The 24785-nt window shown below is 38.5% G+C and overlaps 1 protein-coding gene across 4 annotated transcripts in view; it reads left to right on the top strand.

The window, feature by feature from the left end:
- The window catches only part of Stard13 (StAR related lipid transfer domain containing 13), a 248841-nt gene that overhangs the window by 161409 nt on the left and 62647 nt on the right, over positions 1-24785 (top strand). For 3 of the 4 annotated variants that reach the window (XM_023715005.1, XM_004631074.2, XM_023715007.1), the window contains exons 2-3: positions 20140-20211; positions 23107-23188. In XM_023715005.1, coding sequence (XP_023570773.1) covers positions 20140-20211; positions 23107-23188 — 154 coding nt within the window. Of the gene's footprint in view, positions 1-10837; positions 10902-20139; positions 20212-23106; positions 23189-24785 lie in introns of those variants that run through there. The other variant, XM_023715006.1, reaches the window with a different exon arrangement.

Raw genomic sequence — 24785 nt, 5'->3', positions numbered from 1 at the left:
AGCCGTATTTATAGTTTTAAAGGACATGGAAGCAAGATGTGGAAATTTCAAACAAAAGATTAACCGTTGGGATTACAAAGTGCCTCTTGAGTTGTTTCCTTATGAGTAGAGAGCTCTGTTTGCTACTAAAAGGCTCTCTTGATCTCCTGGATAAGTGGAACATATTCAACCCTACATTTTAGTCTGGGGTTTGGTTCATTAGAAAGTGTGTAGTTCTTTCTGTTCCAAATGGAATCCTTTCTCTCTGGAACTTTATTTTGAGGCTCCAGTGCAAGTCCTTGGAGTTCCTTTTTAATGTGAATGAAAACAAGAGAAGAGGAAGTGTGGAGGCTTGGAATCTCGGCTGAGGCCTCGGGGTCACTGGGGAGCAGAGACGTTCCTCTCCTCTGTTGGCGGCCGGAAGAAGGCGGGAGGAAGGAGCTTTTGCTCCCTGCTCCAAATTTCTCTGCGCCACTGGGAAGGAAGCTTCCCCAGTCCTCCCAGCACACGTTTATCAAGCACCTTTGGGGTCCGGAGAGCTATGCTGGTGCAGGGAATACACAGACAATGGCTGTGAAGGGGAATGGAGAAGCAGAGGGAACGGCAAGTTCCAGTGTAGGGGTAAGTGCTGGGACGGAAGTGCACAGAGTGTAAAGCAAAGGAGCAGCCCCGAGTGGCCTGGCTTGGCGGCAGGCGTGGAGGGTTTCACAGGAGGCCAGGGTTGGGATTGAGAAGGAAGAGCACGATGTGCTGGTTGGATGAAGTGGGAGAAGGCCCTTCCAGATGGAAGAGAGCAGACCTAGAGGAAACAAGATAGAGCTGGGCTGTGGGCCTGTCCAGTAGTCCTGTTTGGCATCACCGGGGTCCAGGGCATATGGCATCAGGGATGCAGGATGGCTTGCCCGGGGCAACAGCGCTCAGCTCAAACATTGCATAGGGTTCCCCTTCGAAGGGGAATTGTACTTGGAAGGGATTTAAGAAACGTGAAAGATTCTAAGTAAAGATAGGAATGGCCAGATTTACGTTCTGTCGCTGAAGTTACCGTTTTGCACCATGTTAGTTGCATTCTTGAAAAAAACGTGTACAAAATCTGCTATTTTATAGAGATTTATTCAAGAATGTTTTTATAAACCAACATTTTATGTTCCCAGCAGAGATTAGGTCTTCATCTTGTGACCTTAAACTAAACCAACATCCGCTCTTCGTTATCTCTCATTTCTTTAAAGTCAGACTTTGGGATTTGTCGTGATGTCACCCTGGCTTCAGTGGAGTCTGAATTTGCTGGGGCTTGGGGAGGCTCTTATTAAAAATATTTAAATCATCTCTCTAAAAGTGAGATTTTTTTTTCATTTAAATTTATAATCTGAGCCTCCTCAATGAACAAGAACACCAAAGCGTCTTCAGGAGCTACAGGATGGTACAGTTCAGCACATGTTTTCCTCAAATTTGAAGGAAAACATTTTGTATTAAAACAGCTGTGTAAATGTTACATTCCAACTGTGGATAGCAGGAAATGTCAGATTCATAAGGAGGGGGCTTTATTTTATTCTGTCATTCAGGTATGTGAGTGGGTGAAGGTGAAGAACACTAATTTCAGCTAAAAGAAATCATGGCTTCGATTTTTAAATGTTTGTTCTGTGTGGACATAAAAAAAAAACTGATTTGTTCAGCAATTGTAAACACAAATTAAAATTCAAAGCCCTGTGCTAGAGACGTGGACTCCAGCAGTGAACTAAATGTCCTTTGTTTTTTTAGTCTTTCATGTCCTCCTAACTTCTCTGAAGAATATCTGTATTACTGTGCACATGCACATCTTGCAGATGACAAAACTGAGGGTCTGGCCAGCGGTGGCGAACCAATGGCACAAATGTTATTGTGTTTTCTTTTTATGACAAAGCATGTTAAACTATGAGTCGTTTTTGTGGACTAAAGCCTCAGTGTTCAGGGTTAGTTGCAGTGTTGGAATTTTGGCCTGCAGATTGGCAGCCGGTCTCTAAAAAGTTCACTATCCCTGCTTTAGGTTGTCCTGTGCTTGCCAGAAACCCCTATATATGTGGGTCCCTACCCAGCATCACTCCCTCAGCCACCTCTCTATCTGAAAGTTTTATTTTACTTGTTTTTCTTTTAATCACAATTTGATATCCCAGTTTTATACCTCTTACTTCTCTTGTCCCTCCTTTTATTCCATTAGGATATCCATTCCATTCTACCAGGTCTGTCACCTTTCTCTAGAAGTTGAAAGCGGCTGCCTACCCATCATCATTATCATCACACATCTATGCCCATGGAAAGGCTTGGGCTTTTTCTTACTTATCATCAGTAACCACAATGGCCACACCACTACAACTCTATTTAGAGCCCTTACTGCTTGCTAATTCCCTGCAATCAGACTTTTAGTCTTCAGCATACTAGTTACAGAGAACAATTCAAGATGGCTAGAGGTCATAGAGTGGGGCTGACTAAGTGTGTTAGAAGGTTCAGGAAAGTCTTCTAGGAGAATGAGTTCAACAAGCTACATCTTCAAGAAAAAAGAAGTTTAGTTTTTTAAGAAGAGAAGAATAAAAGGTCTTCTAGCCAGAACCAGCTAGTTCATTCCAAAATAAGATCATCCTATATCACATATTTTCCCTCTCCTGCTCAGAACTGTCTTAATCATAGCTGAATGTGGTTATATCCAAATGATGGAAGTGCTAATTAAAAGCATCCCCACCTCCTATACTTCCCTAAGAAATACATCATATCATGGACTGGCTGGTTAATTGCCTTGAGGTTCAAATAGGAGAGCCTATGGGTGCTCAGTTTCCCTAGGTCATATTCAGGGTGATTTTGACAGCCCAGACTGAACTAGACCTCAGATCTGCTCATGAGGGGACCACCTGCTTTCTCCCAGGGTCAGCCAGACTGGAAATGTCTCTGGACCAAATCTGACATCCCAACAGTACTCCAAACCCACAACTGGAAAGCCTCTAAATTGCATGAGATTTCATGTCATTGCTTTTTTATTATTATTACGGCTTAGGATCTGGCACTCAACCCAATCTTAGCCCCAGCAATGGTAGAAGCAGATTTCTCAGACTGAATAGGACAAACGCTTATGAAACCTAACACATAACTCTCAGCTTCTATAAATCAAACAAAAAAAGAGAAAGAAAACAGGAAAATGTTTTCAGAGAATATAAGGTTTTTCTTTATAGGTTTTTGGCCAGAAGCATCTTGGAGGTTCTTGACCAGGAATAAGTCAAAGGGCTACAGTCCCTCCTGGCTTGAGAATAATACAGAGGAAGAGAAGCACTTCCTTGCTCCCCCTCCGTTGAGCACAGATGGAGTGCACACCAGCTTCCATGTGCTCTGCCAGGCACTCTGAGTGCACAAAAAGTGACTCAGGCAACTTCTGCCCTTGCAGGGCTTGTGGTCTCGTGGGAAAAGCAAACATGCAATAAGAACATTCCAGGATAAGCTCATAATAAATCCACGAAAGCCCAGAGGCAAGTCAGGCCAACTTGGGATTGAGGAGATGATGTCTTCACTGAATCATAGGAGAAGATGAATGAAAACAAGTCAGGGGAAAAGCATAGGAGGACAGTGGTAGAAAAGAGATGAAGGTCAGAAAGCAGTCAGTGTGCGCGTACAAGATGAGAAACACAGCCTGGGCTGGGAGGCTCCAGGCAGCATCATACAGGTGCATGTGAACCCTGGAAGTGTGTGTCAGGAAGCGCTGTGGCCCTGGTTATGGGCTGGCATTCTCTGCGGGTGACAGAGAGGATAAAAGGTTTGAGGAGAATGATCATGAGTTGAATTTCAAAGATGTAATGAAGGCAAGAACTGATGCAGAGGGACCAGTTGGTATTCTGTGGCTGTCTTCCTGGGACAGAATGAGGCTCTAAAGCTAGACAGAGGGAATGGAGTTAGGGAAGACAGGAGCTGGAGAATTATATTTATGAGATCTCGAGCAGGTTCTGGGATGTTGTGAAAATATGAAGAATGAAGAGACAGAAGGAAGACCACTGAGTGCCAGGTCCATAGAACCCTGTTCAGTTTATTCATTAATTTATTTAACCAGGTACTTCTCATATGGCCAAATGTTATAGAAGACAGAGTTCTTTAAATTGAGAGAGCACAAAATCAACTAGTGTGCATAACTAACAATTTTGACTAGGATGGAAAATGCTGGGGCAACATGCACATATAAAATGCATTATTTTGTGAAATTTTGTTTCAGTCTATATGTGGTCATGTGTGTGTGTGTGGGTGGGTGGGTGTGGGTGGGTGGGTGAGTTCACAACTATATGAAATTTATTGCTTACACTTACTGTGATGAAAAATGTGGTCAAAACAGTTGAAAGCATTATGATATTGTTTTTCTGTGGTTTTGACTCAAGTATGAATTATTTTCAAATATTAACATATCCCCATCATGTTTGATTATCTTTAAAAGGAAAATTGATTCCTTTATAACAAATTCCTTTATAAGGACAATGTTTTTTATTCTTATTCCTCCAATACTAAATCTTATGGTTCTTTGTGCTTGTAATTTCCAAATATTTGATGCAGAGGGAAAGGGAAAGTCTATCGGAGCCAGCAAACATTGTGGAAAAACAAAAGGTTTGAAGAGGACTGCTTTCTCAATTTTCTGTACAATTTGAGAAGTCATACAGCCTTAACTATAATCATTTTAGGCATAAGAGGAAATTATTTCTTTGATTTTAAGTGGGAATGATTCAACATATTTGTGCGGTATTAGAAAAACTTCCCACTCTTCTTCACAAAATAGATCCCCTAATGTCCGCGCAGGAAATTTTCATTAATAGAATGACCTTGTCAGAAAGCCTATCTGGGAGAGCCAGGACCTCTTGATGTCAGTGACTTTTGGCTACACATTCACCCCAAACATCCTGCCACTAATCCTCAGAAAGCCCATTCACTTTGCTCACAATTTCTTATTGTTCAGGTGTTTTTTTTTTTTTTTTTTTTTTTTTTTTTTCTCATGTTGTGGAAAGCTAACCTTCTGAAAACGTTTCCCTTAACGAAGTCCACGTGTGGAATACAGGTTTCTTTCCCAAGGTTTTTCTGTTTGGTTATGCTTTAACACATCTTTGACCTTGGGATCCCCACATATCAGGCACAGGATGGCTAATATTTTACTTATTAACTGGTAAGCACATTGTTAACTACAATCAGAAAACTGTCTTCTTCAGTCTGTGTTTATGCGCCACACATAACCACCTTTTAGGTTAAGGGCCTTACCGCCACCTTCAAAGTATGCTTTTGTTTATGACTCTCACCATATCTTGTTAAACAGCATCGAATGGTTGCTGAGATATAGCATCAGTTAACAGAAAGAGTGTAATGGAAATTTATGTGAAGTATAGGAACTGAATTGCCTATTAAATACTTCTTAATAAGAAAAAAATCTAGTAGGTTGGTGGCAGCACATGGCCCCAAGGTCCTCAGATGCAGGAAGCTAAGAATCTGCTGCCAGAAGGTCATGAGAATCCCAGCTGCAAGATCAGGTGGTGAACAGAAGAGGGATGTTTGAAGTGGAACATTTGACCAGCCTCCTTGCCCAAGCACATCGTCTTCCAGGCTTTTGCTGGTCACCTTATCCAAAAGGCTCCCTCTTGCTATAAGCCCTGAGAGGCAGAGCCTTTTTGCTCTAGCTTGTAGTAAAGCCTAGACTGGTCTTTCTCTTTTCTACTCAATTTACTTACCTCAGAGCAAGACCTGGTTGCGCATAGCCTTGCCTTCTCCCATTGTGCCTAACAGCAGGCATTCACGTCAGAGGACTTCCCGCAGATGTCTGCTGAACAAATGAATAGACAAAGCCTTTCCACTTCTGAAGGCCAGATGAAGAACAGGGTGGGGAGAATCAGAGACTGTAAGAATCACTATTTTCTTTTTCTTTTCTTTCTTTTTTGGCGGAACCAAAGATTGAACTCAGGCGCTTGCACTTGCCAGGCAAGTGCTTATTCTACTGAGCCATCTCCCCAGCCCCAAGAATCACTATTTTCTATCATGGAAAAACAATGTAAATACCTTCACCATAGTGATAGTAACAAATACTATGTTCCTGGTAAATGGCTAGTCACTTTACACTGACATGATCACTTAATTCTCACCCTATGCCTTGAAGTAGATAGGATCATTTAGCTCCATTCTACAAGTGTATGTTTGGAAACTGAGGCACCCTGAAGCTGTGTACTTAAGGTCTAGAATTTAGACTCAATCCTTTCTCCTGACCACTTTCTGCCATTTTATCAATCTTGCATCCAGTTTTTTCTAGACAAATTGATACACTGCCTTTAAACATTAACCTGTAAAGCTAACTATATATTTAATAAGAGAAAAATTAGTTTTATTTAAGCAATAGGCATACCATTAAAAGCAAAATAAAATTAGAGCTTTGAAAACTGTGCTTTAGAGCAATAGCACTATAAATCCCAGCACTTTGAGAAGCTGAGGCAGGAAGATCACAGGTTCAGTTCTTGCCTTGGCAGGTTAGACACTCCCTATCTCAAAAATAAATAAGTGAAATAAAATTAAAAGGGTTAGGAATGTAGCTCAGTGCAAAATTACTGATTTTGATGCCCAGTACCACACAGACAGACAGACAGACAGACAGACAGACAGACAGACACACACACACACACACACACACACACACACACTCAATCACAATAAAGTTGCTTTGTCTTAAAAAGAATTACACTTTCAGAGAATTTACTAGTTTTACATATTTGAATCACATTGTACTTTTGACTCTTTGAATGATCTTGGAAGTCATGTGCACTCCCAAGTATTCATCTTTTTTTTTTAGTGGAACCGGGGATTGAGCTTAGACCCTCGCACTTGCCAGGGAAGTGCTTAGTCCACTGAGCCACCTCCCCAGCCCCTCTAAGTATTCATCTCATCTAGTATTCATTAAATGTCCCATGGCTGTTTAGGCTACGAAACCAGGTGTGGCCACGCATGCCTGTAATCCCAGCTCTGGGGAGGCAGTCTAACCTGCCCATAGTGAGACTGTGTACCAAATAAATAAATAAATAAATATATAAATACTTTTAAAAAATCCTAGATGTAGAGGTTTTCCTTATGTAGTGTGGGTTTCTCTTTCTCTTTCATTCATTCATTCATTCTTTCTTAAATACAACCTAAAGCTTCAACAATCAAGAAATATATCTTTGAAATTGCCTAAATAGATACTCAGAAGGCTAAAGAAAAGTGAAACAGCCGTTACTTAAAATCTCTGCTGTCCGTATACCTAGAATATCTAAGAAGGAAGGGGTGGGAACATGGCCCAGGATCTAACCATGATTTTGAACGTCCTGACTTGTGTTAGTTTAAGACACCACTTTAGCATCACTTAAACATAGTTGTGTATGGATAAACTCCTACTTGGAATTTTCTTTTTGAGGTCTGCTGAGAATATAAATCAAAGCCATAGGAGATGTGTCTTAATTCCACATGTAAAATAACATGAGAAATGTCGACTCAGAAGTAGCCCCTGAAATACATTCACCAGGATTTACATTCTGGTGAAATTTCTCATTTAGAATGAAAGCTTTCAAGAAATTGGATGTATTGTATTTAACCCATGATTATAGAAGCTTTAATTAATAAAAAGATACTTTCCTAAAGCAATGACAGTGGGAATATTACTCAGCTATCTAGAATGTTTGAAAAAGGACATCTGGTAACGATGTTAGGTTAAAAAGCAAATTACAAGTTTCTGTAAAGATTATTATAAAATAGATTGACTGCCTAGTTTAGATGTACATACCTTGTACACATCTGCATAATAAAGGAATGAGAGAGTGTATGTCAACTAAACTTTAATCTGTAAGTGGATTTTTCCCTCCTTTCCATTTTTATCTTTTTATTCAAAAAAGAAAATTAAAATTACAGTGCTCCTTTGATATCTTCAGGGGCTTGGTTCCAGGATGGCTCCTCCCCCTGCGCAGACACTCTTATGGTTTGTGACTAGTTGTCCCCACAAAGCCTTATGTAGTCATGGGGCAGGCTTCTAGGGTTTGTGATTGATTCGTGATCCAATGCTAGGATTCCAGGTATGAGTGCTGCTGGGATTATGGGTGTGAGTGCTACACTGCCCTCAGGCAGATAGCCTGAATGCAATATAAGGAAGGGAGCAAGGCTTGCTCTCTGCCTCTGTTCCTCCCTTTCTGCTCTTGCTGTTTTACTGTTTTCCATCGTCATGAACTGCTGCCTTCTTTCATGTGCTACTCTGTCTTGGAGCCAGCTGAGTATGGACTGAAAACTCCACAAACTGTGAGCTAAATAAACCTTTCCTTCCTTAATTTTGGGTTTCTGGCATTTTACCCCAGCAACGAGAGAAAAGTAACTGAGATGGACCCCAAGGCCCGTGGTTGCTCAAGTCCTTTACAGAAAAGGGCTTGATATTTGCACGTAACCTAGCTACATCCTTCTGTATACTTTACATTCTCTCTAGATGACTCATAATACCTAAGGCAGTGTAAATGCTATGTGAATACTTGTATACTCTATTGTTTAGGAAATAATGACAAGAAAAATGTCTATGCGTGTTGAATACAGAAATTTTTCTAAATATTTTTAATCTGAAGTTGGTTAAGTCCATGGCTGCTGCAGGACCAAGGGATAACAGAACATCAATTAAATTTTAGATTTGAGTTTTGAAAATGAGTAAGTATAATGACTGCTTGATAGTCTTTTGGTTTCTTTTGCTGCCATACTTAACTGTAGCGGGTACCTTGTGTAGTCCTTTACCCAGGAGTCCTTACTTTGGTTCTAATAGATTTGCCAGCCTGTATAGTACCCAAAATTTTTGATGTTTTCCCATAGTAAAATCTTGCAACTATGCCCATTTGCTCATAAGTTAGTAATGAAAGAATCTTTAGTAGCACTTGGCTAACTTGGTTTGTGTTTTTTCTCTTTATCAGTGCACTAAAACCCTGGTTTGGGTGTGCAGATGTGAGAAATTGAATATGTATGTGAATTTATAGGTAAGGCTTGGATCTGTTCTGTCAGATTTCATTTGAGGAATACCAAGACACTTTTACCCCTGATTCAAGTCTATTCTTTGGGCAAGTTATCATTTTATATATGAATACAGGAAGTATTTGGGCAAACATGTTAGCCGAGACCATCATATTGACTAAATTAATAAAATTGTTATGTGCCCCCAAAGCTAAGCAGGGGCTTAAATACTGTGCGAGGTGCCTATGACCTGACCTGGACCTTCATGTAGAAGTGGTTGGCGATGTACAGGCCACATCCCTCTGATATTTCTTATACTGTTCTTACACATGAAGGGAAGAAAAAAATATATATATATATGGTTATTATATATAAGATTATTGTACTACTAATTATCATTGGTTTATTGAAAGAAACAGTTAATGTTTAATTGTTTGATCAGTCTTGCATTGTTACATCTGGTAATGTGAGCAACTATGTTGAAGGTAACAATATGTAATCTAACAACTGTTGTTAATTTCCTATCATTTCGCTTTGAAGTTTTGTGTCATTTTTATTGTTCTTGTGTTGTTTTATTTCTGTCTTTTTTGTTGCTATTTTATTTTTGTTTGTTTTCCTTAAAATAAAAAAAAAATGTTAAGAGGCCCAATTAAGACTTCGGAAGAATAATTATTAGGTCTAAAAAATATTCTTTAAATTTCAGTTATTTATTGGACAAAATGAGCCATGTAAAAATTTTAAACTTTTAATACGTGTTAAGCTTCTAAATTATTTTATCATTTACATAATTTTTAACCTATGTGATTGTCATTTGTTGCATGTGCATGGCATGCCTTAATTGATCTTAATATCACTATGCCATGTACTGAAGACGCAAATCATTTACACATATTGTCTCTGCTGAAACAAGAGGTTCCAGCACCCAAATGTTTCCCACGTCTTCAGTGGAGAGCCTTGTTTGTCCTCTTTCTCTCAGGTAGAGCTATTTCAACTACCTGAACTCATTTTTCAGTGTTTTTTTTCATAAGGAATGTATAGTGTCAGTATCTATATAACAAATCTCTGAGCTCAGCAGTCTCTTTGGTCTTGAAGAACACACAGAAAAGTGAATCAGCAGCTGAAACTTAATAACAGCTTAAATTCTTGAACCTTTCTGGCAGTGTGACAGTTGTTTACAAAATCGTTCAGAGGGCCAGTGCCATCCACATTCAGCAGACAGGTAGAAAGTATTCCAAAAAATTGACAAAGATGTGTTAAAAAAAATTCCCAGGAAGTTTTTTTTTCCTTGCATTCTGAACAAATGCCAAGGAATAAGAAAAACCACATACACAGTATCAAGTTTTTATGCTTAGCTAGATAATAAAATTATTATTGAGTTTTACAAATGTTTCCTTCGGATTAAATTAAGCAAAATCTAGTTTTGATTGATCCAAGTATTACAGTTGCAGAGAAGTTAAATATAAAGCATCTTGAGAAAGGAGTCAGGAGCCTTAATGAATTTGTGTCTTGCCGTGCCAGACATACAAGAAATAAAACAATGGAAAAGGACCCCTGAAATTGTTGGAGCTATTCTGTCCTAAGAGAATCTATGCTTCTTCTTTGGCCTACATGGTGTGATTTCTCCTAACATCACTAGACTTCTAGAGACAGTCAGAGTGACTGTTACAAAAATAGTCGAGCTAAGCAGGTCTAACAGCAGATAACTTCTTCCAAGTACAGACAGATAGATATGTCTGAAGACAGGTACACAAAGGGTTTAAGCATAATATTTTTAACATTTAAAACAGTTTTCAAGCAAGGTAGGGTGAAAGGATACCTCTCAGAAGTCAAGACACCTGACTTCCCAGTACTGGTGGAATATGCTGGGAGCAGTTGCTCTTTCCAGACAAGAAGTCATCAGCACATCAGAGGATGAATGCCCAAGGGTCTTTCTGATACTAAAAATTTCAAAGGTGTGAGTTTCAAGCTTCCTTGTGACATTAAAGCCTCCTCACCAGAGAGTTAGTATCATCAGGTTTCATGGGTGTGTGTGTGTGTGTGTGTGTGTGTGTGTGTGTGTGTTACTGGAGACAGAACTGAGCTGCATAGACTGTTACTTGGTTCCAAATGAAGATAGAGAAAATGAATCAGAAAGACAGGCAAATTTTCATGCTCAGAAGGCTCCCTCAAGACTATTTCTTGGTGGGTCAAAACAGATACATCGGCCAACGCCTGCAAATTCTGACCCTCTTTCTAATTGTCTGAATCAACTTTCTGTTCCCCAGCCTTGAATTTCAGTTGCTTAACTGTCTCCATCTCGAAGAATCTCTTGGGAGCTAGTGGTAGGCTGTGGCTCCACAACTTCAAAAGGCTGAGGATGTTCATGTGCTTGTGAATGCATGCAGCCTCACTGGGAAATACCACAAGGGCCTGATGGGAACAATCTGTACCAAATGAAAGAGCAGAATAAAGAATTATTCTGCTTCATGGAAAACTTGAGTCAAAGCAATCTGGTCAGAAACTATTTGGCTGGATGAGTATATATTTTCTGCTTTCTTTCCCTTTGATATTGATTGGAGTAGGAGGATCATAATTTTTTTCATTTTTACATACTACAAGAAATGTAAGTGTAGAGAATAGTACTTATTTTCGTGGAGAGTTGGTTTTTCAACTGCAACTGTGCTTTTTCTTTTCTGTGATGTAGATGTTGGTGCAAGTAACAGATGAACATGAAATGATTATTTGTAACATTTTCTGAATTTGTATAGGCCACGCCCTGTAGTCAGGAAAGCAGATTGTGGGCAGAAATGCTCACCTCTACACTGCACTAAGAGATACCCAGCAAAAGTTTGAGGTTGAAGTAAGGGTTCACAGCATCCTCTGTGTGCTTCAGCTATGGAATGAATGACTGGTTTTTATAGTGTTAGGAACTTTCACAAGATTAAATTGTAGTGGTGTAAAATCCCAGAAGCCTATTTCTTGGTCACATTTCATGTCAGCAGCCGGTCTCCTGTGGGTCTACTCCCTGTTGTCACTAATCCTGAACCCTAGCTAAAGTGATAGCCTCTACCTAAGGCATGCTGGCTGTACAAGAAAAGCACACAATGCAGCAAAGCTGGTAGGATAAGAGGATGGCCCTGTAAGAGTTTTTGTGAAGAATTATCTTACATTACTTCTGTTCAATTCCATGAGGTGGAATGGAGTTGTGGGCAAGCCTGATATCAGTAGATGGCACATACCTGCCTCCCATTCGGAGGAGAGTGGCTACTGGAAAGAGCAGGGCATCATTGGAAACCTATAAGGGGAAAAATATGTGTGCATGTAGATAGATAGATAGATAGATAGATAGATAGATAGATAGATAAATTTTACAATTATTTAAAAAATGCAAAATTATTAAATATAAATATTTGCTTTCTATTTTTACCTATATGTGTTTCCATGCTATGTGATATTACATACATACATATATATATATATATATATATATATAATTATTATATATACAAATATTTCAAACAAGCTGAAAAGGTATGATTATAAACAACTCTCAAGTAATTAGGAATAAATTGTTTCTTAGAATTTACTTGTTTCTCTATTACTCTAATATTATTATAAATAACTAGATTTGCAATGAGTCCAGCTTGCAAAAGTTATTACAAGGCCCAAAAAATAAGGCTGATACTTAAAAATGATGGAGAAATATTGTGCGTGAGCATATCTGTGACTTATTTTGGGGAAAGAAATACAGCCATATGCACGTGTTACAATGAAATATGCAAACGTGGATCTTCCACATACCTTCTTCCTATGGCTAAAGATTTACTGACATTAGAAATTCTGTTAGGGATCCACACATATTTGCTTCACACTATAGGGGATAAAATGGGTGTTTATAAATTGCCTCAATATTTTAAATATTCTGTGATTGATAAACTTGATTTTTTTCTAAATAATCTGGACATCAATTGGTGTTAGTAATTTAGAATATCATGGAAAGAAAAGGTTACACATATCAGAAAAAAACTTGTGGTTGGCATTCATTTAAAATTTATTAAGACCTTTTACACATCAAGCTTAATATCTAGTAAGCTTAATATCTAATTCAAAAGTGCAAAAAGATGAAGCCTGACATTACACCACATAATCTAAATCAAAGTCTATGTCTTGTAAAACCCAGTGCTTCATGCTGCACCTGTAATTAAAGTTTAAAAAGCCTTCCCAGGGGACTACCCACTCGGCCTCCCCTCCTGTCCCTCCCTCAGACAGGAGCTTTCTTTTCCTCAATAAATATATTCTGCTCATAAAAAAATTAAATAAATAAATAAAAAGCCTTTCTACCAGAAGGATCATGATGGTACGGTGTGGCTCTATGAAATGTCAATGGGTGCATCATTCAGAACTGTATACAGAAGGAATGGATACTCTAGCACTGACTTAACAAAGTAGTACATTGTCAAAGAAATACAGCTTCTGTAAATAAGGACTTTGCTTAAGAAGTTCTTGAAAACAGTGTTATCGCTTATGTTAAGTAGCATGTTAATAATAAAGCTAACTCATTTGTGTGAATTTTCCTAAGTCAACAACTATGGGCTTGTCAAAATTTTAATACCTTTCATACACTTTAATAGCGGCAATTGCATTCACCACAGGCACCTTGCGGTGGCTGAGTCATGGACAATGCTGGCACCTGTCATCTTTCAGGAACAGGGTGCTGAGCATGTTGGTCTCTGTACATGAAAAAACAATCATCCCAGCCCTGCTTTTCAAAATCATAAGGCAATCTTGCTGCATTTTCCCCCACTTCAAGACTTCTAATGAACTTTTAAGAAAGAAGCCTTAATTTAGAACCAGTTTGTCTATGAAAATTTGAAATTTGCACAAACTGCATAAATACACCTTCATATAATGATTTTATAGATTTTTCACAATAGAGCATGTTCCTTCTAGTCAGCTAAATTTTGGAACATAATAAATTTTAATTGGGCTCTGATTTGAATTTTTGGTCATTTAAAAAAACACCCTGAAAATTAACTCTGGAAAAAAAGTATTTTCTATGCAGGGAATAATGTAAACCAAAATGTACTAAAATGCTTAGCTAGGAGAACACACTGTTCCCAAGCTGGCCAAAAGCAGCAGTTTAAAAATAAAATACAATGAGATTGTAATTTGAGATGTTGCCTGCAAACCGGGACTACATATTTGCTGTGCTCAATATCGCTTCTTACTCGACTGAGGTTCTCCTGAGCCTTGAGCCCTAGACTCTCTGTATCCAAATGACTAAATTAACATTTATTTTTATTAAAAAATAGAAGATAAATCTCTTCTAATTCACATAGACCTCTTTCTCTGCAGAGTCCTCACTGAAGTGTTTTATCTTGGCAATCTCGATATTACGCTTTCCTGTAATAAAATACAATTTGGTGCTATTTACAAACCAAGTATTTTTAGATGTTTTCATAGCATTAATGTTCAGGAGATTCTGATGCAGTGGACCTTTAAAAGCAGGTTGACTCAGGGATAAAAATAAAGTTGATTTTATTTGTGATGTTTTCTGTTCAATACCTGTTTTCTAACGAACTAAATTATATTATTTAAAAAAAAAGAAATCAAGTATTTAAAAAATAAGCATCGATCCCCATCTTGGCCCCACCCCTGGGGTACACTGAGCCGGTGATTGAGGCTGAGTGTGGTGTGCACTCCTGTAGTCCCAGTGCTTGTGAGGCTGAAAGCAAAAGGATTACTGCGAGTCCGATCTACGTGGTGAGACCCTGAACACCCTGTAGACCTTGTACCAAATACATAAAAAAAATAATAATAAGCGTCATTTCCAAAACAAAGTAAATTTCCCATTCTTATAAAACAATACTATTACATGGGAAAATATTCACAATGTGTAATTATATTTTAGAAAAGCAGTCAACCTAAGATATTATTACCATGTTACCCCTATGACAAATAATGTACATAAAATTATATGTTAGTGATGGGATAAGAGTTGACTTTTTACTGTGACTTTCAGAATTTTCTTTGAAAGGCTTTTGAAAGCAAACACATTAAATAAGAAACATGACAACACTTGGTGAAAACATACCATAGGCCAGGGTTTGTTTCCATCCTGCCTTGGTTCTCTAACATTTTCCCCCTTGGGGACAACCTTACCCTTCCTGGTCTCTGGACAGTGGGCCTATCAAGTTCTAAGCAATTATCTGTCAGTCAAGTAAAGAGTTGTATTGAGCACAGCAAAATAGGTATGAGCAGGGTAATTGAGGCAAAATCAGTTACTAAAATAGAATCACAGCTATATAGCAAAAGATCATGTCAAGCTAGAACCAAATCATCAACTGAATTCCTTGAATAAACCAGTGAAAAAAATTGCATGGTTTTTACAGGTCAAGCTACTAACTATAACAATGGGTATTTTTTTCTCTTTAAGCCCATTGATTTCTGCTCTCAAATGAATATTAGCTCAATCTCCTAAACTTCCTTGGTTTCCTAAGGCTAAGGGAAGGGATTTTTTTTAAGGGCAGATCATCTTCATGAGATGATACATTGCACTGTAGCCCTGGAACTGGTACAGGAAAACTGGCGAGGTTATAGGGTCAAGTATGCGCTTGGGACTTTTAACTCCACTTAAATTCACAGAAGAGACTCCTCACATGGACAGTTCTGTAATCAGTAGAAACTGGGAAGAATGTTGGGCAGGCAAAGACAGATATCTGCTATAGAGAAGAAGGAAATGATTATTACATAGACTAATTGTTAACATTTTATGGAACTTCAGTCATGATGTCCAGCTGAACAGGTTGCATTTTTCCAGCAAAATGTAATTGTCCCTCCTCCTCACCTGCAACTTCACCTTTCATAATTGAAATTATTCACAGTAATCCTTGGTCAGAAAATATTAAAGTGAAAGCACCAGAAATAAACAATTCATAAGTTTTAAATTATGTGCTATTCTAGAAATTTCACAAAATCTTGTGTCATATCACTCCATTCTGTCCTACTTGGAATGTAAATCATCCTTTTGTCCATTGTATCCATGCTGTATGTGCTACCTTTCCATTAGCTATGTAGTAGTCATTTCAGTTATCAAATAAAAAGAAGAAAGTATAGACTACAGTATTCTTGTACTGTACTACAAATAGGATTCAATACTGCATATAGGGTCTCAGGCATTCCCTGGGAGCACTAGAAATGTATCCCTGTAGAAAAAAGGACAACTGTAAGTTTTAACAGTGAAATATTTTTTGTTGTTCTTATCAGGAATCAAACTTAAGACCTTGTGCTTGCCAGGCAGGTGCTGTGCCACTGAGCTATTCCCTCAGCTGAAAGAGGACAATTGAAGTACAATTTGAGTAAAGAGCTGTAGGCTCCTTTGTCTAGTGGCCTTCTCTGGTTCTGCCTCCACATCTCAGACTTTCATCCAAAAAAGTGGCAATGATTTGATGCACTGGAGTCCTCCAGCTGTTATGGGGATGGTGATGGTTGCCAATAGCAAATGAATAAAACAGTCTAAATATGATTTTATAGCTCTTAATGCTTTTCCATAATGTGATGCACATTAACAAAAGCACAGTAAAAAAGAAAATTTCACACTATTATTCCAAATGTCATTTAAATCTCATTAAGTAGATCTTTGTGAAATGATGACATGGCATGATGATTTTTTTTTTTAATCTACCTATATTTTAGCTATAACAAGGGCCCTGGGAAAATACTAGCATTTGGCTGGTAGGCGTTAGTAGGAACTGTGAGGCATCACAAGAAGTCAGCTGGGGTCTGGTTAAGATTTGAGACATGGATGACTAGCAACCCAACTCAGCTTGGCAAGGATAATCAACTTTGGTGGTTGTTAATTATACCAAGTAATTTTGTTTGTTTTGTCCCTGATAGGTAAGGAAGAAATTATTTTGCCCTTAAATTGAGATATGAAGTTGGCCAGCAGTCTTTCTCTGCCTTCACATAACTCATAATACATTATTTATGCTTTATATATTTATGTGCTACAATACTGGGTGCCTATATATTTATAATATTCACATCCTCTCAATGAATTGACTTCTTAAAAAAATTTATGTATTTGGTACAGGGTCTCACTATGCAGCTTGGGCTCTGTAGTGATCCTCCTGTTTGCAGCCTGCCTAGTTCTGGGATTACAAACATGCACCACCACGCCGCAACATGGTTGCTGGCTCAGCACATCTGGGGGCAGTGCTGGGGATCAAACCATGGTGCTCTGCACTTGCTTAAGCAGTGCTTAGTCCTCTGATCTGTCTTGCAGACCCTGAATTGACTTTCTTTTTGCCATTTTATCTTACCTCCTTTTCTATAGTTTTTAACCTAATGTTGATCTGATCAATAATAACTACTTTTGTTCTCTTTTGGCTTCCATTTGTGCAAGTTGAGGATCTCTTTCCATCCCTTTACTTAAGATTAAATGAGCAGGGTGGTAGCTCAGCAGCATAAGCATCTGCCTGAAGCACAGGATCCTGAGTTTGATCCCTGGCACACACAAAAAAAGATGAAATAAGGCTTCCAGTAAATAGCATGTAATCGGGCCTGATGGTGGAAGATAGAACAATGTGAGAAACACTTTGGCAAGCAGAACAGTAGCTGAGTGTGGAGAGAGGTGCCCCAAGGAGCCTCTGCTATGGCTGTGATTTGGCCTTTTCTCATTTATTGCCATTCACTCATTGTAGTTTTTGATTTCAATTTACTCTGAAAAGTCAACTAAAAGTGACAGGCTTACCTATTTAAAACCATACAAAGAAGTCAATCAATTTATCTGAGTGACTGATATAGCTGGTTTCTGGTTAAAATTTGATTATTCATGTTTGTGTATTAAGATTTCAGTTCACTATCCATATTGCTCTGATAGAAAGAAAAATAGTTATCTGGAAAGCCTTTTAGAGAAAATCCTCCTGCCTTGCCTTCTCCCCATCCCACTGTCTGACCAGAGTTTTTAATTCTACAAGGAGCTTTCTAAGAGTTTCCTTAACTGTCCATTTCTACCCCATTTTTCATCCTTCCCAGTCTCAGGGTCCCAAGAGTGTGTAACTTCTTCTGGGGTGTCTGCTTATTCAGAGGTTCACATCCTCCTGTCTATTGAGCTGTAAGACCCCTATCTTCTAGGTCCTCTTCATTTACTCTTTATGGCCTGTCTTTCTTGGACTCTGTTGCCTAACATTTCATTTTGATCATAGCAAAAGTAACAGCCAAAAAGAAAACGACATAGTACTATTGAAACACAAATAGACAGTACATAATTTTGTACTTCCCTCTAAGACTTGCTGAGTCATAATTAAGTTTAGAGCTTGTCAAAAATGATTTCCCCATTACTACCCACAGTATCACATTGAAGTAAAAAGCAAATTTAAAGATGAAAATATTGCAAGACATTTGGGCTCACCATACTTTCTACACTTTGTAAATAGAATGAGCATTTCCTGCTTATTTTGAAATGCTCCTGTGGCTATCAAAGGGGAAACTTTCACATAAGGACTCTTGACTAAATAGAACCTAGGAGCTATTCATTGATTGTCCTTTGTGCTTTCTGAAAGGAAAGTCCACATTTGTCAAAGCAGCACAGTGCTGTTTTGAGCAACTCTTGTGGATTTCAGAAACTGTCATCCTGAGAGAAATGTTCTCCAAAGCTTTTCCGGCTTATTGCTCCAGACATTTCTGAACCACCTATATATGGCAGGAATGAATATAGAATGTTAGGCCTGAGACAGTTAAAAGTATTTAAAAAACACTCACATTAGAGACAAAACTCAAATTTAGATTGTCAGTCCCTGCAGTGACAGAGATTTAGGAGATGCCAGGAAAAGTAGGCACTTGGGGACAGGAATGACCAAAGGTTCTGGCACCTTGAATTTATTAACAAATTTCGATCTAGGGTCAACCACATAAGAAAGGCAGAGCTGTAGCTTTTGCTCTTCCCTTTGGCCTGTTTTCCTAACATACACCAAATGGCTCTGTCCTATCAAACATTACAGACACTGTATAGACAATGAGTTTCAGCAAAGACATACAATCTCAGGTGCTTGGCCAGTGTTAGTACAGATCATTTTTGTGCAGTGGCCTTGAGAAGAACCTGTGCTCTCCATTGTTGGCTGTGGAGGAAAATAAACATCAGAGAAAATAGAAACAGAGTGACCTGACAAGGCCACAAACCAGCAGCAGAGGAAGCCATGGTAGAGATTGCTATGATAGGCTGTTTAACTTTGTTTGGAGAAACTGGACTTTAGACAGATGAACTTCTTTTCCCTTAGATTCTTGTTTATCTAACGGAGTTGTGGTTGAGAAGCGATCCAGGATTCACAAGGTCAGAGGAGTACTGCTTCCCACACAGTGGACTCCACCCATCTCGCTCCAAGGCTTCCCCTGGCAGGTGGTGTGGAGGGCTGTGGGTACGCCCACCCCGCAAATGTTCACCCAGAGGACATATCAACCTCTTGGGCTTGGCCCTCTTGATTTCACAGCCTCGGGAAACTCAGAGCTCAGTTTCCTTTCCCATGCTGTATTCTGAGCTTGGAATCATTCCAGTGTGCTCAGTGATCATCTTGTTAAAATGCCTTGGGAATTTAGACCATCGGTGAAATTTAGACAATACTAATGTATCCAATTTTAATTCCTTTCTTTCTTCATGAGAAAATAGATTTTCATCAGTTACCCAAATGCAGTCCTCCATTAAAGTACTGTTGAGTATTCTTATCCTTTTTTTTTTTGTTTTTGTTTTTTTGTTTTTTTCCGGAACCAGGGATTGAACTCAGGCCCTTGCGCTTGCCAGGGAAGCACTTATTCCACTGAGCCATCTCCCCAGCCCCTCTTATCCTTATTTTTGAAACTTAAAGAAAATCTATTAAAAAGAGGTTTTATAAAGAAGTCTTCCCTCCTCCGTAGTCCCCTGGTTCTCTGTATATAAATAGGACATGTTTTCCTGCCTGAAACCCAGCCCTTGAGTTCTGTCTTCTATGTTCTTGTTTTTAATCCCCTTACTTATGGATCTACAGCAAAGATAACCTCAGTGGATGTGAAGCAGGTTCTTTTGTGTTGCCTTTCTACACTTGTCTCTGGGTAGGCCAGCTCACAGACTTAACTGGAACGACTCTGCCTTGCTCACAGGCGTCTCTTTGATTAAGGGACAAAAGTGAAAAAAGATGGATGTATAACTCACAATTTCTCTTTTTTTTTTGTATTTTTCAGAAATTGAGGCGAAAGAAGCATGTGACTGGCTCCGTGCCGCTGGGTTCCCGCAGTACGCCCAGTTGTATGAGGGTATGTCACCTTCTCTGTGCTCTTTATAAGAAGAATACTCTGAAAACAGATTACACTGGCGTGCCGGTCTTTTCTCTATGACTTCTTGATTCCTTTTCTGCTCAGCATTTGCAGTACCAAGGGCTTCTTCTGATTCCACTTTGGAAATGACCATCGCTTCCCAAGGCCGCTTTGCCTTGTGCTCGCCACCTCAGATTCTCTTCCGGCTTCACCAGTGTTCCCTCATCAGCAACTTTGCACCATTTTGTTCTGTAATTTTCCCTCACTGCTGTTTTCTTTAGTTAGTAAATTTCTTGGAAGTACCAAAACTACTTGCTTTACAATTTCTAATATTTATGTTCACTTTATATAAAAAGTGTTAAGGTATGTAATATGAGTGAGATGCAATTCTTGTGAATTTTTGCTGAGGTACTTTTATTGTTAGTATTATACTTCTTATCATTGATTATTTGGCTGTTAATAAATGCACTCTCTTGTATCTTAATTATATCTAAAATTATAACCAAAAATTTCAGCTCCTTCTTGGATCAACCCTGTGTACAGTGAATTACAATGGTGGCAGAAAGCAAATGGTTCACTGACAGAGGATTATTGCTAGTAGTGGCCATGGCAAACATGTGGACAGGAATGGAGTCAACAAGGAACAGTGCACAGTACAGGAGCCCAGGGACTGTAAAAGAGAGCTGTTACTAATATTGGTCCAAAGGGATAGGCAGAAGGGGAAGGAGCTGGTTCCAGCTTTGAGGTGCTATTGAGCAGACCTTCCCATGTAGGGAGCACACAACTGACCATGGGCAGCCTCTCATGGACAGACCTGGGGGATAAATACCCTGACCCCAGACTCTGCCTTGCATCACCAGCCAGGGTTTCTCATGGATGAAATAAAAGGAAACCAGAGGGCACAGGTCTCCTTGGTTGCCATCTGTGTCTAGAGGTGACTCTTGAGGCACAAAGCAGAGTGCAAAGCAGGAAGAGTGGGTCTGCAGGGCAAAATAGAGGCTACCTAGCACCAGAAACTGATTATCTTCCTGATGGCATGTGTAGGATGTAAATAAGCCTTGACTTACATAAAGGTGACTTCCATCCCTTCATCTAGAAATTTTATATTAAAATTTTTTATACTAAACTTTTTTTCTGCTTTTATAAAAATGTTTTCTACTTCTTGCACTTAAATTCTATGAGGATAAAGGAGAGTTTATCTTGCTTTGGGTGTTGAATTTTGGGATTTCTGATAAAAGTTTTCATAGAATCATAGACTTTTAGACAAGGAGGAATTTTATAGTTCAGGGCTAAGAAATTCTCCCCTACTCCTATTCTCCACCAGCAACTCTCTGATTAGCAAGAAGAAGCCTGAAAAGTTACATGACTTTTCCAGAGTGGAAGAATCAGAACTAACATCTCAGTCTCTTGGCTGTTATCGAAGATATTTTCTATGGCTACACTTGCTTTACAAATTCAAAATACTATGAGATTAGATGTGAAAAGAGGGTCGGCCAGATAGCTCAGTGGACTAAAGCACCTACTTAGGCAGAGTGCTTAGGCAGAGTGCAGTGGCTGGGGTTTGATCCCTGGCGTGGCATGGCGTGCCTTGCCAGCCCTGCCCCAGGGGCACACTGAGATGGCTATTGAGACTGGGCATGGTGGCCAGTTATCCCAGTGCTTGGGAGGCTGAATATAAAAGGATCACTACGAGTCCGATCTGTGTGTAGTAAGACCCCGTAGACCCTATACTAAATGCATTTTTAAAATAATAATTATAATAATAATAAAATTCTGTTAAAAATGTGGAAAGACATAAAAGTCTAAGAGGTAAAGATAATTTATAACTCATATATGTCTATAAAACTGTGCTCAAGCCATTCAAATTAAATAAATGTAGAAAGAATAAGAACAAACACTTCTACACTGTATGCCAGGTACTATTCAAGGCACCTATACTATCCACTTAATATTCACCAACCATCTTACCATGGGTATGATAATTATCATTCCCATTTTACTTATGAGAAAACAGAGGCCAAAGGAGATTAAGTGACTTGCCTGCTGTCCCACAACTAATAGGTAATCAGGACATAAGAGTATCTGAGTTTCACAGTCTACATTAGCTTCTCTTTCCAACTCACGCTGAGATTTAGATACCCTTAGATGTATCATGAATGGCAAAGTGGAGGCAGAACAAAATATGAAATGAGAAAGAGAAAACAAAGACAGGACAAAGATAATGAAATAGCACTGTGAAATTTGACTATGGTCTTTATGCTTATAACCTCAGATTTTTACCTATGTAAATGAGGTACCTAAAATTAATACCCTGTTCTAATATTGGCTGATGACTTCTCCAGCTGGCTTAAATAGTTTGTTAAAGAAAAGTCATAGTGCTGGAATTTCTTCTCTTTGCATAGAATCAGTTGAAGATTTTGCTGACACTTTGAAGTGACTCAACCTTTAGCTACAAGAGAAAACACTGAGATCATTGAACTTTGGGTATTTTTGTAAATGTCCTTTCTGAAGAAAGATAGTCAACCAGACTCTTCTATGAAATCATGTGGATAAAATTCACTGACCTACACATTAGGTAGATGGTAAGAGTATAAAAACTCTTCAAATCCAGCCTTTCTTAGTAATGAGGATGAGCTATAAATATGCAAGCACTTAGTATTAAATACAAGGTCAAGTACTTGATTACCTCATATTTCACATTTAAATTATATTCTCAAAAGCATTTACTGTGATAAAAATAGAACAGTCTGCTATTTTAAATACCTCCAACAATGGAAATGAGCGATGGGTATTAAAATCAGTGGCTTGTACAGACCTTGGTGGTCTGGATATGTTGGAACTCATTCAGCTAAAACACTACATAAACCTATTGGTCTCGCCTTTTCTCTTTCTCAGATTCACAATTCCCCATTAACATTGTGGCTGTCAAGAATGATCATGATTTTCTTGAAAAGGACCTTGTAGAACCTCTTTACAGGTAAATTATGTGAAGTATTTTCATTTCATTGGTCAATTTGCAGGAAGTATCAGTAAATCAAGAGGCATGTTTAACAGTTCAGTAAATATTGATTGTGAGTCTATTAAGTCCAAACACAGGTCCAAGTTCTAAGAATACTATAGTGAGTGTGATCACTTTGTGTTTTTGTGGAATTTAAATCCTAATAGAAGGCTTCAAGTAATAGATTAAGAAAAAGACAGAAAGAGGAAAGCATTGGTTAGAAGAAGAGTAAAAGAAAGCATGTGACTATTTCCTAATGTGTTATATGCTATTTTAAAAATTATAGCAGAATGAGATTGGAGAACATAGATGAGTTAGTGGGAGGAGACCCCATGGGCAGCCGTACACTTGTGGTCGGGGACACACTAAGACTTCAATGAATATGTCAAATGTGACTTTTTTGCAAAATCAAGTGATGATACCCTCAAACTAGAATATGTTAGGCTAAGTAATTGCAGCAGCAAACTTGAATATTTAAACTTCTGCTGCGTGATAGATGCTATAAGGAGAAGAGACATATATATGAATAATTTCCTCCCCTTAAACCTTACTACCTAGTTAGAAAAAGACTAGTTGAAGAAATGAGAAACAAAAATATGAACAACTAATAATTAAACTTGGGTTAAGACTAAAAGATTCAATGAACTCTATGTCCCTGAACAACTGAATTCTGTCTGAGAGGTGACATGTATCTGTACAAAAGTGAAATTTCATGATCAAAGCTGTGGAAAGATCTCAGAGCTGAGGATGAGTATTAGTTACAGGATGTAAGTCACTTTACCTAGACTGTACAGTTTGTTATGAGCCAGAAAGACCTCAAAAGTCTAGTACTAGTGACCCTCAGTCCAGTATTCTTCTTAGTATATTCTGTATCTCACATAAAAAACAGTGATGTAAGGGGAAGTGATAGCAAGATTTTTGTCAATGTAAAACACAATGTATGGTAGAATAGTGTGTGAATCACCTTTAGCTTTGGTGTGCTGTGTCTGTATTTTTGTGTTCTCAAACCAGTTACTCCGTGGTTCTTGCACAAGGAGAAAATAGACTTGTGTTAAGGAATGATCTCTGAGCTGGGGAGATAGCTCAGTAGAATAAGCACTTGCCTGTCAAGTGCAAAGTCCTGAGTTCAATCCCCAGTACTGCAAAAAAAAAAAAAAAGAAAAGAAAAGAAAAAAGAAAAAGAAATGATCTCTGAGTGTTCAAGAAAGCAATAGTGTGAGTTTGCTTAAATTTAATACAACAATCCTGTGGAGTAAGAGAGCAAAAAAAACCCTCTTCAAATCCTACATTTGAGCAGGAACAGGCTGTTCGAGCCAGAATAGAAAACAAGCACAAAGGGACATTTTTAAGAGTTTATGAGATGAATGGATAATTTGGTTATGATTCTTGAGACACAATAAATTGAAAAAGCATTGTTTCCTCTTCTCTGTGTCAAAATCTGCAGAAGCAGATTCCTTCCCAGGACCACTCATTGCATTCTGTGCAACCCAACCAGCACTCCATCCTGACTTCTACCTGTTAGCTAAGTTTCTTTTTGCTGGCTTGAATTTTTCAAAATAAATATTTATACTATATA

The sequence above is a fragment of the Octodon degus genome, unplaced genomic scaffold (genome assembly GCF_000260255.1).
Source record: "Octodon degus isolate 3935 unplaced genomic scaffold, OctDeg1.0 scaffold00038, whole genome shotgun sequence".
Lineage (NCBI taxonomy): Eukaryota > Metazoa > Chordata > Mammalia > Rodentia > Octodontidae > Octodon > Octodon degus.
The sequence above is the reverse complement of the archived record's forward strand: the minus strand, read 5'-3'. Positions and strand labels throughout refer to the sequence as shown.